We start from the raw sequence: 12,750 nt of genomic DNA, 5'->3' as shown, positions 1-12,750 counted from the left end.
ATCCCCTGCCTGCGGAAGAGTGCGATATGGTTTCCAAACATCGTTTCTGCATTTGCCAGTTCCATCGTCTAAGTAAATTAATTCACATGTATTGCGCTGGCCATGGGGAAGCTTATACAGCCATATTATTTACAACACTGGTAACAGACAATTGCTCTTATCAACCACATGAGGGAACCCGTAAGCAAAAGTTCTAAAGTGTTGCTTTAATGTTAAAAATAAATAAAATTCCCCTGACACATCCTGTATATAGCCTATGCTGTACACCGTCTGAAAGCATAATTGTGAAGAAACATTCACAATGTTAAAAATGTTATTTAATATCATTGTTTCAATCTATATAGTAATATCTAGTGAGCACTTCATGTAAGTGTGAGTGAAATTTAGCACTCAAATTAAGCGCTATGTCAAATGTTTTGGTACATCACCCTTCGCTTTCATTATAGACAAACTCTGCCAGTTTAGTAATGTGACTAAACTGTGACTTTATTAAGTTCAAGAATCAAAATGTCAAAGTCAGAAACACAACCCTCTGTAGACAATTAGGTAATCCTCACAAATTTCAAAATGACCTACATTACAGTGCCAAAAGCATTGGTTAAATAAGAAAGAGCGCTAGGATGACTTAACAGAGGTGCTACATTTCCCTGATACATACACCACAGTTCACACTCTCCTTACAGTGACCTGTTTTGTTTAAGGTTTTTCTATAACCGTGTTTCTTCAGGAATCCCAGTACCTGTAACGTGGACTCGTCTTTCTCAGACTGCACAAAGTGGCTCCAGCACTCTGACACTGATGGATGCCGTCACCTGGAAGGCTGGAGATGAGATTGTCATTGCTTCCACAGGGAACAGGTACAGTATGGATGACAAAGCTGAAACACTGACTGAATTCACTGAAGTTTGTTGAATGGAAACTAATGCGCTCTAGAAATTAAACCAAAACAGGAAGTACAATTTTAAAAATCATTATTTGTCAGCTAAATATGCAAAGACAAGTACGCCTTTTTATCTGGAATGTAAAATCGATTGATTGAAATTGATTTATTGTCCAGTTGGTAATGCCACAATAACATTTAAAAAAGCAGCTACTAAAAATAGGGGAAGTGTTTAGGAGACCTGCTTTTTTATTTATTTTGGGGCTTGTCACTTTATTTTAAATCCACAGACACAGCCAGAGAGAGAATGAGTTGAGGAGAATTGCATCAGTTTCAGATGACGGCAGGACCCTCAATCTGACTGAACCCCTCACCTACACTCATCTGGGTGTGTCAGTCAATCTGCCTGATGGGACTGCATTTCAAGCAAGAGCAGAGGTGGGACTTCTTACCAGAAACATTGTTATCCGTGGATCCAACAACCAGGAGTGGAATGATCAGATACCAGCTTGCCCTGATGGATTCAACACAGGTTTGGTTGTTTCTCCATTTTAGAGAGTTATTCATGCTCATTGAAAATCACTAGGACAACCAATCTGGCAACCAGATTATAATAAATTGTATTATATATATTCATATATTTATATTTTCTTACAGGGGAATTTGCAGTCCAGACGTGTTTCCAGGGGAGGTTTGGAGAGGAAGTAGGAAGTGATGAGTTTGGTGGCTGCATCATGTTCCACGCACCACGACCAAACCAAAACCTGGCAGTTGGAAGAATTGAATATGTTGAGGTAACAGTGTGATGAATGACTGTAAACAAACCCAAATGACTACCTTTAGTTTGCAAATCCATTTGAGATCTTTATTATATTATACATTCAATCATGTCATTATTTTTATGATTATCCTCCCTCCTTCAGATGTTTCATGCTGGGCAGGCGTTCCGTCTGGGACGCTACCCAATCCACTGGCATCTAATGGGAGATGTTCAGAACAAGTCGTACGTGCGTGGCTGTGCCATCCATCAATCTTTCAACCGTGCTGTTACTATCCACAACACTCACAACCTGCTGGTGGAGCGCAACGTCATCTACGACATTAAGGGTGGAGCCTTCTTCATTGAAGACGGCATTGAGACAGGAAACATCTTGCAATACAATTTAGCAGTATTTGTTAGACAAAGCACAAGTTTGCTGAATGATGATGTGACTCCGGCTGCATTCTGGGTAACAAACCCAAACAACACCATTAGACACAACGCCGCAGCCGGTGGAAGTCACTTTGGTTTCTGGTACCGCATGAACAATCACCCTGATGGGCCATCCTATGATGCCAACATCTGTCAGAAGAAAGTACCACTTGGGCAGTTCTTCAACAATACGGTGCATTCACAGGGCTGGTTTGGCTTGTGGATCTTCCAAGATTACTTCCCCGTGCTTAATGGTCTCTGTAACTCTGTAACACCGGCACCAGCCGTCTTCCGTCGCCTGACGTCCTGGAACAATGAGAAAGGAGCTGAGTGGGTGAATGTTGGAGCTGTGCAGTTCAGTGAGTTTCTCATGGTCAATAATGAGAAAGCAGGAGTGGAGGCCAAGAGGATCATAAGGGACTATGTCAGTAGATGGGGGCTGGAAGGAGGTGCAGCTGTGGTAAACAGCACTATTGTGGGTCACGTGCCTGAGCTGGGAAATGATTACTGCACCACTCATGGTGTTGTTCTGCCTCTGGATGATGGTATGAGTATCATCAACACCAAGTTCATGAGCTTCAACCGTTCATCATGTGCAGCTGTCGGGGTGGCAGAAATCATTGGAACCTGCACGTTCCGCTGTGGAGGCTGGAGCGCCAGATTCAGTGGAATCCAATACTATCAGTCACCCAACAAGGCCAGATTCAGATGGGAGCATGAAGTGGCGCTCATAGATACTGATGGATCTCTCACAGGTACAGACCTATAACATATTAAATTACATCATTTTTAGATTGGATGCTGTTTAACAATCTCTATATATTTATAAAAAAGGCAACATGAACTCCAAGGTGGTGCCGATGAGTAACCTGCTCGACCCAAGTCACTGCTTTCAAGCAGCAGATTGGAGTGTTGGCGTTCCTGGAGCTATATGTGACAATACCACTAACTTCCATCGAATGATTGTCTACAATTCTGCGCCGTCTTCACTTTGGGCTAACAATGTGATTCTTACCAACTCTTTCGGTAGAGTGAAATAATCAACTTTTGATCTGATTGAGTGTAAAAATATTTTTGCGCATTCGTCAGATGCATTTGCGTACAATTTCCTCTGCCTACATGTACTTTGTAATGACAGACCCAATATCTCCTTATAGGGTCGTGTGTGCTACCTTTCCTTCAAAAGATGGTGTCTCACACAAATGGCTGGTTGGCGATGGTGCCTACGAGCCAAACATACAACTGGCAGTTTGAGCGTGGTTCTCAAATCACCAACATCTCATATAATGCCATGATCTATGGCTTTAAGGTAAAGTGTGCATTCCTAATATTGCATTGAACCCACATGTGTTTTTTTCTGCATTTAAAACTATTAAAGGAACAATACAGAAGAGTTGTGCACTATATTCCAAGTCTTTTTAATGGCTTTGTGTGAGATAAAAAATAAAATTGTATTTAAATTAAAAATAATAACACTTATGTTGTGTTCGTCATATAAAGCTCTCTTAAAGCTTTAAAAGACTTGGACACAATATACCATATATTGTGTATAAATCAAAACCTTCTGCTGTGATTTATTTTGGTAAAAACGATTGACATTTGGCATACATTTTAGATGTGTACACATGGCGGTATGGTTCTGTTCTGTACAAAAAACTCCCTGCCGTGATTGCATCATATTTCTATAGGAAGATGACTTACGTGACATGCCAGAACTAACTATTCACTTGATTTGTTTTGTCATTTTGTAAGTCAAATTCTTCTTTTCTCTCCTGACAGCCAGAGAATTTTGTCATTCTGAATCACAACTTTACTCAAACACCCGACCAGTTCCAAATTGTAGATACCCGAAATGGTTCCTCTCAACTCCTAAACCCCGCTGTGAATGTAAATGGCGACTGGTACTTCAACCAGTCTACAAACAATCTCTATTACATGGGTAAATCTATTCCTCACCAAAAAGATTTGCTAATTTTATCCAATTGAATTAAATGCTCTGGCTAAATGTTCAAATATCTTTTTAATAAATTATTCTTGTTTGTTATATTTCGACTTCAGTGTCAGGAAGAGACCGTCTAGCTAACCGGAGGAGGAGGAACAGTGTTGACCGGTCGCTTAAAGACAGATATCTGTATTTCTCTGTGTATCAGTGTTACTATCCCAAGTGTATCACACCAACACAACCTCCACCAGCTACTTTGGCTCCAACGCCCAGCCGCAGACCTGCAAACTTCATGTATGTACACACAAAACAAATTTTAAAGTAGGTTCAAATTACATCAAATTATCAACCATTACTTGATGTTTGACTTCATAAAACATATATTGGCTGTAGTCTCTGGTCAAATGCGTCTTTTTGGAGGTCAAGCCCAGAAAACAACTTCACCGTACCACAAACAGGCTCTGATGTGGTCATTCCAACAGGCAAGTAACTCTAACACTTCAAATCCTATGCAAAGATAATAAAACAAACCTGTTTAGGTCCTTAAACCCAAAATGATTTTTACAAACTGAATCCAGACAATGTTTTCCTCTTTGGGTTTTAATGTAAAGTTTTAACAGAACTTAATGTTCACATTTTATGTGCATTACACATTGTCATATATCAAGATGAATTCAGAAGCCTTTGAGTTCAACTACGCAAGTTTACATTATTGACAAATCAAACAACCACTGAAATCCTTACATAGCATAGCAATTTTTGCTTCGAAATTCATGTTGGAGATTTATTCATTACTTTTTTTGTTATATAATTTGACACAAACCAAACAAAAATCTAAAAATGTCTCACTTTGTCTTAAAGGGAAATGGGTGGTTGTAGATGTTGCAATACCTACACTGAACAAGCTGAAAATAGTTGGAGTTCTAGAGATTCCTGACACAAACAACGACACCGTCAGTGGCTCACAATATAACAATATAAGTTTGTCTGCCACATACATCTCCATTCAGGTATGAATCGACAACAAATCGCATCCCATAATTCATTAAACTGATCGACTGCTAAATTAGCTTATTGGAGCAGTACTCTTAGTACTTAAAAAACAATCAAACTTATAGAAGATACTGTACATTTCCTTAAACGTTAATAATAAACTATTGTTCTTAATTAAATTAAATCAGGGTGGACGTCTAATCGCTGGATGGGCCGATCGGCCCTTCAGAGGTGAACTACAGATAATACTGAGAGGAAACCATCTCACACCTGATTGGCTGTTGCCTGACATAAACCAAGGGTCTAAGGTGTTGGGTAAGTGCTGAGATTTTACATATGCAATTACACCAAACATAAAAAAGATCACTCATAAATTGATTTGTCTATAAGAAATTAAACATTGTCCTTTTCCAGGTGTGTTTGGATCTCTTGACCTGTATGGCATGCCACACAATGTGTATCACACTAAACTGGCAAGAACAGTCGAGGCGGGAAACAACACGCTCTCTCTGGAGGAAGCTGTTGACTGGAAGGTCAGAATCTCTTTACAGATGACAAAACAGCACTTAAGAGAGCACAAGAGAACATTTAGCTAGGGCTGTCAATAAATAGCATCTTATCACGTATTAAACTTGTTCTCGTTGTTTGCATTAAAACACACTATGTCTTGTCTCATTTATTTACCCTTCAGGTTGGAGATAAGATTCTGCTGTCTACCACCAGTTATGACCCATGGCAAACAGAAATCCGCACCATAACTGCAGTCTCAGATCTCGGCCGCTCGCTGACCCTGGACCAGCCTGTAACATACACACACATGGGTAGGGTCCTGTAGATCTGGGATTCTTAAAGGGATAATTAAGGGATACTTGTTCCAAATCTGTATAAATGTATTTGTTGTAACGCTACCTACAGGAGTTTGTAAATAGGTGCTGTAAAAGTACATGTGGAAAATAATAAAGAAGGGAAGCTGATGGCACTATTTGGTGTCTTTTATAGATTTAAATCATGTTGGTCAAAAACAATGTATTCTCATAATGTATGAATTCTAATATGTGCCGGTGGTGGATGATAGTGTGTAAAAGTATTGGAATAAGTGTAGACGGTAGTTGAATGTTTACCTTGTACAACTGCAGACATACAGTAGAAAGCTACCAATATTTTAAATGTATTATTTACTGTGGTCATACAGGAAAAAGGTACAGTGTGCCAGGATCTTCTAGAAGCTATCAGCTTGCAGGAAATGTGGGTCTTCTGACCAGGAACATCAAGATCATTGGACAGGAGTATCCAGAAATGAACACACAGTCGTATGGAGCAAGAGTACTGGTGGGAACCTTCACAGAAAGAGGAATAACATACAGAGGTATACATTTTACAATACAATAAAATAAAATAAGGTAAGGTAAACCAATACAGTGTGTTTGATTATTATGATGCTTGCTTTGTAGGAAAAGCCCAGATCAGAAACGTTGAGTTCTACCACACAGGACAGGAGGGATGGAACGACCCGTCAGACCCGCGCTACTCTCTGGCGTTTTTGAACCTGGGAAATGTAAGAGAACACAAAATCTTTATTCACATGCGTGATGGGTGCTTTTCTGCACAACACATTGAGAACTGTTATGCTTTAATACATTTCTTATAGGTGGGTAATGACTCCTACATCAAGGGATGTGCTTTCCATGATGGCTTCGCTCCTGCTATTGGGGTGTTTGGAACAGATGGACTGAATATCGATGACAACGTCATCCATCACACTGTTGGAGAAGGTGCTGAAACTGTTTGCTGTGTTTGTTACTGAACAAAATGTTACCAAACAAAATTTTAAAACTGTGCTTTTTTATTCTAAAGGAATCAGAATATGGGGCGATAAAAATGCTGTCCGGAGAAACTTGGTTACTCTGACACTGTGGCCGGGATCCTACAATGGTGCATCAGAGACTTTTAACATTGAATGGAATGCAGCCATTGAGGTAAAAAATGATCATTCCCAACACAAAATAAATTAGTGACAAAAACAAACTGTACAACTGCTTTTCTAAAATTAGACTGCATTAAATAATTATTACTGTTTATGTGTTTCAGGTTAATGAAGCAACCGATGTAATTCTTCAAGGGAATATTGTTGCTGGCTATGAACGAGTGGGATTCAGAACGGATGGAGAACCTTGTCCAGGTATATAAGACTGTTTATTTAATTTAGTAGATTAATAGGTTATTCTAATAAAAATTAAAAGCTTTTGAAAAATGTACGCCTTAAATTTCCATTTCAACAGGATCTCCACGTTCAGTGGCACAATGGAGTGAGAATGAAGCACACGGTGGTCTATATGGAGTCTACATGAATAAAGACGGATTTACAGGTTGCTCTCAAATCCAGGGTTTCACCGTCTGGAGGAGTTTTGATTTTGGCATTTACATTCAAGTATGATAAACAATCCACAAATGTCTTAAATTGCTAATGTAAGCATTTTGTAGATTCTCTGAAGATAAATGTTGTCCTCTCCTGTCCTCCAGGTATCCATGAATGTGTTCATTTCAAATGTGACCCTTGTTGATAATGGAATGGGCATCATGCCTATTATATACAGTCCTCCTTCTGTCAGCCACGAGTACACAGATAAAACCGTTCGTGTACAGGTGAGGATGCAATGATGCAAAGTTTTGGTGTTACCAAGTAAATGTCAAATTGTTATTTATAAGATTGTTACATCAATAAATCACTTGTCCTGTAATATTATTTAGTCAATGCTGTTTTTTTCAGGGGTCTCTGATTGTGGGCAGCAGCCCCAATTTCAACTGTTTGGACACACTGGTAACCACTGCGACCTATGTTTCTCTCAGTGCAAGCCACAGAGCACCACGACCCCCTAAAGGTACAGTTCAGTAGTGCTGAATCTGTAAAACAACAACAAACTTTTTTTATTAACATTTAACAATATGTGATATTTCAGTATTTACAGTTAAAGTGTTTTTTTAACAATAATTACCTTTATGAATTAGACACATGATTTTATCCTGAGGAACTTTTTAGCTTAAATTGTGATTTTGCACTTAATAAACAAAAGGAAACTTTTAGATTTCAGTGCACTTTCTATGTGAAACAGGTGGCAGGTCTGGAGTTTGCTGGCCGACGTTTGCATCTAGCCACAACAACGCACCACAGAAACCACATCCAGGACTCATGAGCTACAACGCCATAGCTGGTTTGCTGACAGTCTCCGGTGAGAAATCCTCTCAAAATGTCTTCAATTTCAATCTTCAGTGTAAAATTTGCTACGAGCTGCTAAAATTGACATATTCCTTTCTGTTTCTGTCCCCAGATACAACATTTGTTGGCTTCAAGAATGTGTGTTCCACTGAAAGAAACTACATGTTCATGAGCAACCCAGGAAATGAGGATCTACAACATCCAGTCAGTGTTGAGAGGATCACAAAGATAGACAGCACAGAAGAATCTCTAGCATTCATTCATAAGCCTGATCTGAGGTAAACAGATTTGTCATTTTCTTAACACAATGTCCAATACAAGCTTAATATGCAACTGTGACCCTAAATAAGTGCAACAAGTATATTATGATGTAAAAGTGATACATTTGCTGTTACCGTAGTAAAGTGAACCCATCAGACTGTGTGGACATGGACTGTGATGCTAAGAAGAAGACCATGTTGAAGGATCTGGATGGAAGTTTTCTGGGTGCAGTAGGAGCAGTGGTGCCCTATTCAGAGTACGAGTGGAACGGGGATCAGCGACATGGACTGGGCGATTACCGCATCCCTAAAGTCATGCTCACTGCTCTCAACGGCAGCCGCATACCTGTCAATCAAATAGCTCCTAATAAAGGTACATCCAAGTTCCACAAAAAACATTCATATATTATGAAACTGTGTTTTTTCGTTCTTGCACATGTAAGTATGATGTTTTATGTGTACAGGTGTGATCAGAGACTCTTGTTCTTACATGAGCACCTGGCAGAGCTACAAGTGCTTTGGACTGAATTATCAGATGCTGGTCATTGAAAGTCTAGACGCAGATACAGAGACAAGACGTCTTTCACCTGTGGCCATCCTGGGAGACTCATATGTGGATCTGCTGAATGGTATAACCAACAAAACTCTTTTCCTCTTTATTTCATTATTTCAAGACACAGTCAAAGTTCATTGTCATTGTATTGGTATTTAACTTTAAACTTACTGTGGACATCTTATTGTTATTACAGGTCCACAAGACCACGGCTGGTGCACAGGCTACACCTGTATGAGAAGAGTCTCTCTCTTTCATGCCATTGTGGCCACCAATAAATCCTTTGATATATTTTTCACCAGCACAACACCACAGAAGATGAGACTAATGATGCTCAACGCTAATTCTACAGAGGTTAGTCTGTTACTTAAGACACTACAATAGACACAACAGCAAGAGGGTAACTTAATAATTAATTTAATAACAAATATCTATGGTATCATCTCTGTAGACTTTCATACATTTAAGACACATTCATATATATGTGTTTAGAGGATTAATGCATTATCCAGGACCCAACACTAAACTTCTGTTCTCTACAGGCTGTTAGGGTGGCTGTATTTTACTCAAGCCCTCAGCGGTTAGACGTCTATGTAAACAACAAACTTGTTGCCCCAACTAACGCTCAGTGGAATCCAGGAAACACTGAATACACACCACTCGAGCCCAAATATCCAGGTAATGCAGAATAATACAGCTCCCCTACAGGCCAGAAAGGTTAATATAAAATGTATCATTTAAACATGGAAATAAACTATGTTTTGGATTATACAAAATTAAAATAATGTTATTATGCTAACGATAACGATAATGCAGAGAAAAATGAAAGAAAATACTGTAATGTGTTCTACACATTGTTACTCATTCTAACCTCAATTCCTCTCTGTTCTCTTTAGGTCAATATCTTCCAAGTTTTAACTCTGATGATCATGGCTCAAACTTCTTTGACCCGGACTACAAAATGTTATACATACTTCTCCGTGGCTCAGAGCCGCTCCAGATCCGCACTTCACCGCTTCTTGTCGTGTCCTTCAACCTCCCAGCCATGACTGAAGCGCAGTTCTTCGGTCCTAGTCTGATCAGAAATCTGGCTGCATTCCTCAAAGTACCGCAGAATATGATTCGAATCACCAAGATCGTCCGTGAGGGCGGCGGGGCACGAAGACGGCGCTCAACTGGACTGACGGTGGAGATTGAGATCAGCCTGCCACCCATCCAGACGTTTAGCACCAACAGCACAAATAACATTAACAGCACCGACAGCAGCAATAACACCACCGGCCCCACTGGTAGGGCCAGAAGATGTTAATAAAGCATTCATTGATTTGTAAGATAACTTCACAACATCTAAAATACCATTTTGAACAGTTGCAGAGAACGACCAGCAGTTTTTGATTCTGAAGAACATCGCTGATGATTTGGGTCGTGCTGCAGTATCAGGGAATCTGAGTCAGTCCATCGGCTTCAACGTGTCGTCGCTGCAGATGATCCCTCCTCCTGTGTCTTCCAGTGACCCATCCTGGAATCAAGTAAGATTTCAGTCAGCTCATGTTATCACTAAAGTTGCATTTCATATTAAAAAAGATGAAAAGCCAGGCAGTCATTGAATGACTTTACATCTCACTTTTCTCTCAGGTGGCCACTCAGGAAGTGACTCGTGCAGACCAGCAGATGGAGTCGGTCAGGACAGTGTCTTCTCTGGTTATGGTGGTCCCGCCGGTGGCTGCGTTGTATCCTGGACCCCTCAGTGTGCAGCCCAGCATCATGGCTGTGGACTCAGAGGTGCTAAAACGTCACACTTCATGAATACTTTTTATGGCCGCTAAAATGTCACTGTGAATAAGGGAGGGATAAATTTCAAGAAGAATCGAGTATTTGAGCTTAACTGTGTTTTGTGTGCGTGCGTGCGTGTGTGTACGCGTGTGTTTTTAGGGTACCTGTGTGTCTGTGGGTGTGACGAGTTTAACAATCTCAGCTGTGCTCAAAGATGAGAATGGGAATCCAGTACAGGGACTTACTGGAAACACCACCATCTTGTTCAGTGGCTGCTGGGCAAATTACACCGACCTCACCATCTTAACCAGTGGTAAGTCGTCTCATTTCTATAATCTGGTTGAAAGACACACATCAAACCATTCTTAATGTTGCAGTTTCGAAAAAGAGTTATACTGTAAGTTCATCGTTCAGTTCTTGACTGTCTCTTTATCTTTTCTACAGGTGGAAACTTCACGCTAGCATTTACTCTGAATAAATTGAATGCTCAGTCTAGATCATTTATTGTCGGAGCAGTTACAACTCCTTCAAAACATCCAGATACAACTACTGCAGGACGTCCAGCTACGACTCCTGGCCCTGCGGTTGTCCCTACGGATGACGACTCAAGCATCTTTGACTCTAGTCCATCCATGTCATCACCATCTGTGTGTCTGCTCATGCTGTTAATTGCTCTACTCCTCCTGTTTAGGGAAACCTAGCGACAACTCAAACCAATGTCAAAACTACAATGTACCTCCTGTGTTCTTCTTTAAAAAAATCATAATAATGACTTATTTTTGTTGCTTTTTCAAAATTTTATATCATGATATCCAAGCTATATCTCTTAAATCTGAGAGCATTCTATAATGACTAATCAGTTCTCTTTTGACAAAAGTTGATTGTAAACGTTGATTGAATATGTTTTCAACTTAAATATTTAATAAATATATCGATATATACTTATATTGAATTATATATTTGTTTGCATGTATCACCAATAAAAACAACAAGTACAGTAGCATTCTTGTAGTGTTATACGCTTCGATAAGACATCAGGTCCCGTCTTAGCATAACAGAGCGGTTATCTGAAACGGCCACTAGATGGCGGTAATGTCAAATTCTACCATTTTTGCAGCATGATGACGTGTCAAGGGATAGTTCACAAAAAAAACCACATCTGTCGAGAGCTATTCACATTCTGGTCGTTCTAAACCTGTAGGCTAAATTATTTTTTTCTTTGGAAGACAATCATTTTTCAGACATGTTTTTAAGACAGTTTTGTGTCCGTGCAATGTAAGACAATGGCGGGTCAGCGTTGTTGCAATATAAAATATAAAATTATAAATGTGCCAATTCATCTGTCTTAAATCCTATAAATTGTGAAGTCATTGGTTATTTATAACTAACTTCAAAATCTAAATACAATGTCTGATGCTGAGTTCCAGTATATTGCCATTAAATAAATGATACTCTATAACTAACAACACTTCCTCCTTTTTATGGGCAAATTGCCCAGAGGGTGGAAAATTCCTTTGTTTAACATTTGTGTGTTTCATGAACATTGCTGTCAACAAACATTTGATCTTTCTATTGTACCCATTCATCTAGAAAGTGCACAACATGCGTCTGTGAGTCAACGTGTATTTAAAGACTTTGTATTTTCCATAAATGTATAACCCTTCTAATGCAAAATGATGGCCTGTATTCATTCCCCACGTTTAATCCTTAAATTCCGCAAGGATAGGGCACGATACACTGTATTAATATGAAGGAATTTTCCGTATTTTACATTTTGCACTGCATTAAATTGCATTTGAGAATTAAAGGAAATGTCCGTAAAATAAATGAAAATCTACATTTTCTTGGTTGAAGGTTTCTTTGTTGAATCTTTAAAAAAGAAAAGGATTTCATCGTTTATTATTTATCGTTAAAGCTATTATAGAAAAAACATCACATAATGT

At 39.3% G+C, this 12,750-nt stretch overlaps 1 protein-coding gene across 1 annotated transcript in view; it reads left to right on the top strand.

Annotated features, from left to right (window-relative positions):
- The window catches only part of LOC306910474 (fibrocystin-L-like), a 30,210-nt gene extending 17,733 nt beyond the window's left edge, over positions 1 to 12,477 (top strand). Inside the window, 32 exon segments of the mRNA XM_079485051.1 lie at positions 728 to 857; positions 1,171 to 1,412; positions 1,538 to 1,674; positions 1,804 to 2,827; positions 2,907 to 3,098; positions 3,230 to 3,381; positions 3,852 to 4,011; positions 4,131 to 4,308; positions 4,408 to 4,500; positions 4,880 to 5,024; positions 5,196 to 5,322; positions 5,422 to 5,540; positions 5,699 to 5,828; positions 6,200 to 6,373; positions 6,459 to 6,562; positions 6,656 to 6,779; positions 6,862 to 6,983; positions 7,096 to 7,186; positions 7,287 to 7,435; positions 7,528 to 7,650; positions 7,775 to 7,886; positions 8,118 to 8,234; positions 8,334 to 8,499; positions 8,622 to 8,854; positions 8,946 to 9,110; positions 9,231 to 9,388; positions 9,577 to 9,712; positions 9,931 to 10,323; positions 10,403 to 10,563; positions 10,670 to 10,816; positions 10,967 to 11,120; positions 11,252 to 12,477. Of these exon segments, the coding sequence (XP_079341177.1) occupies positions 728 to 857; positions 1,171 to 1,412; positions 1,538 to 1,674; positions 1,804 to 2,827; positions 2,907 to 3,098; positions 3,230 to 3,381; positions 3,852 to 4,011; positions 4,131 to 4,308; positions 4,408 to 4,500; positions 4,880 to 5,024; positions 5,196 to 5,322; positions 5,422 to 5,540; positions 5,699 to 5,828; positions 6,200 to 6,373; positions 6,459 to 6,562; positions 6,656 to 6,779; positions 6,862 to 6,983; positions 7,096 to 7,186; positions 7,287 to 7,435; positions 7,528 to 7,650; positions 7,775 to 7,886; positions 8,118 to 8,234; positions 8,334 to 8,499; positions 8,622 to 8,854; positions 8,946 to 9,110; positions 9,231 to 9,388; positions 9,577 to 9,712; positions 9,931 to 10,323; positions 10,403 to 10,563; positions 10,670 to 10,816; positions 10,967 to 11,120; positions 11,252 to 11,508 (5,915 nt within the window). The 3' untranslated portion in view covers positions 11,509 to 12,477.
- The last annotated feature ends 273 nt before the right edge of the window (positions 12,478 to 12,750 follow it).

Source organism: Barbatula barbatula (assembly GCF_947034865.1).
Source record: "Barbatula barbatula genome assembly, chromosome: 21".
Classification (NCBI taxonomy): Eukaryota; Metazoa; Chordata; class Actinopteri; order Cypriniformes; family Nemacheilidae; genus Barbatula; species Barbatula barbatula.
This window is presented reverse-complemented; position numbering and strand designations above follow the sequence as displayed.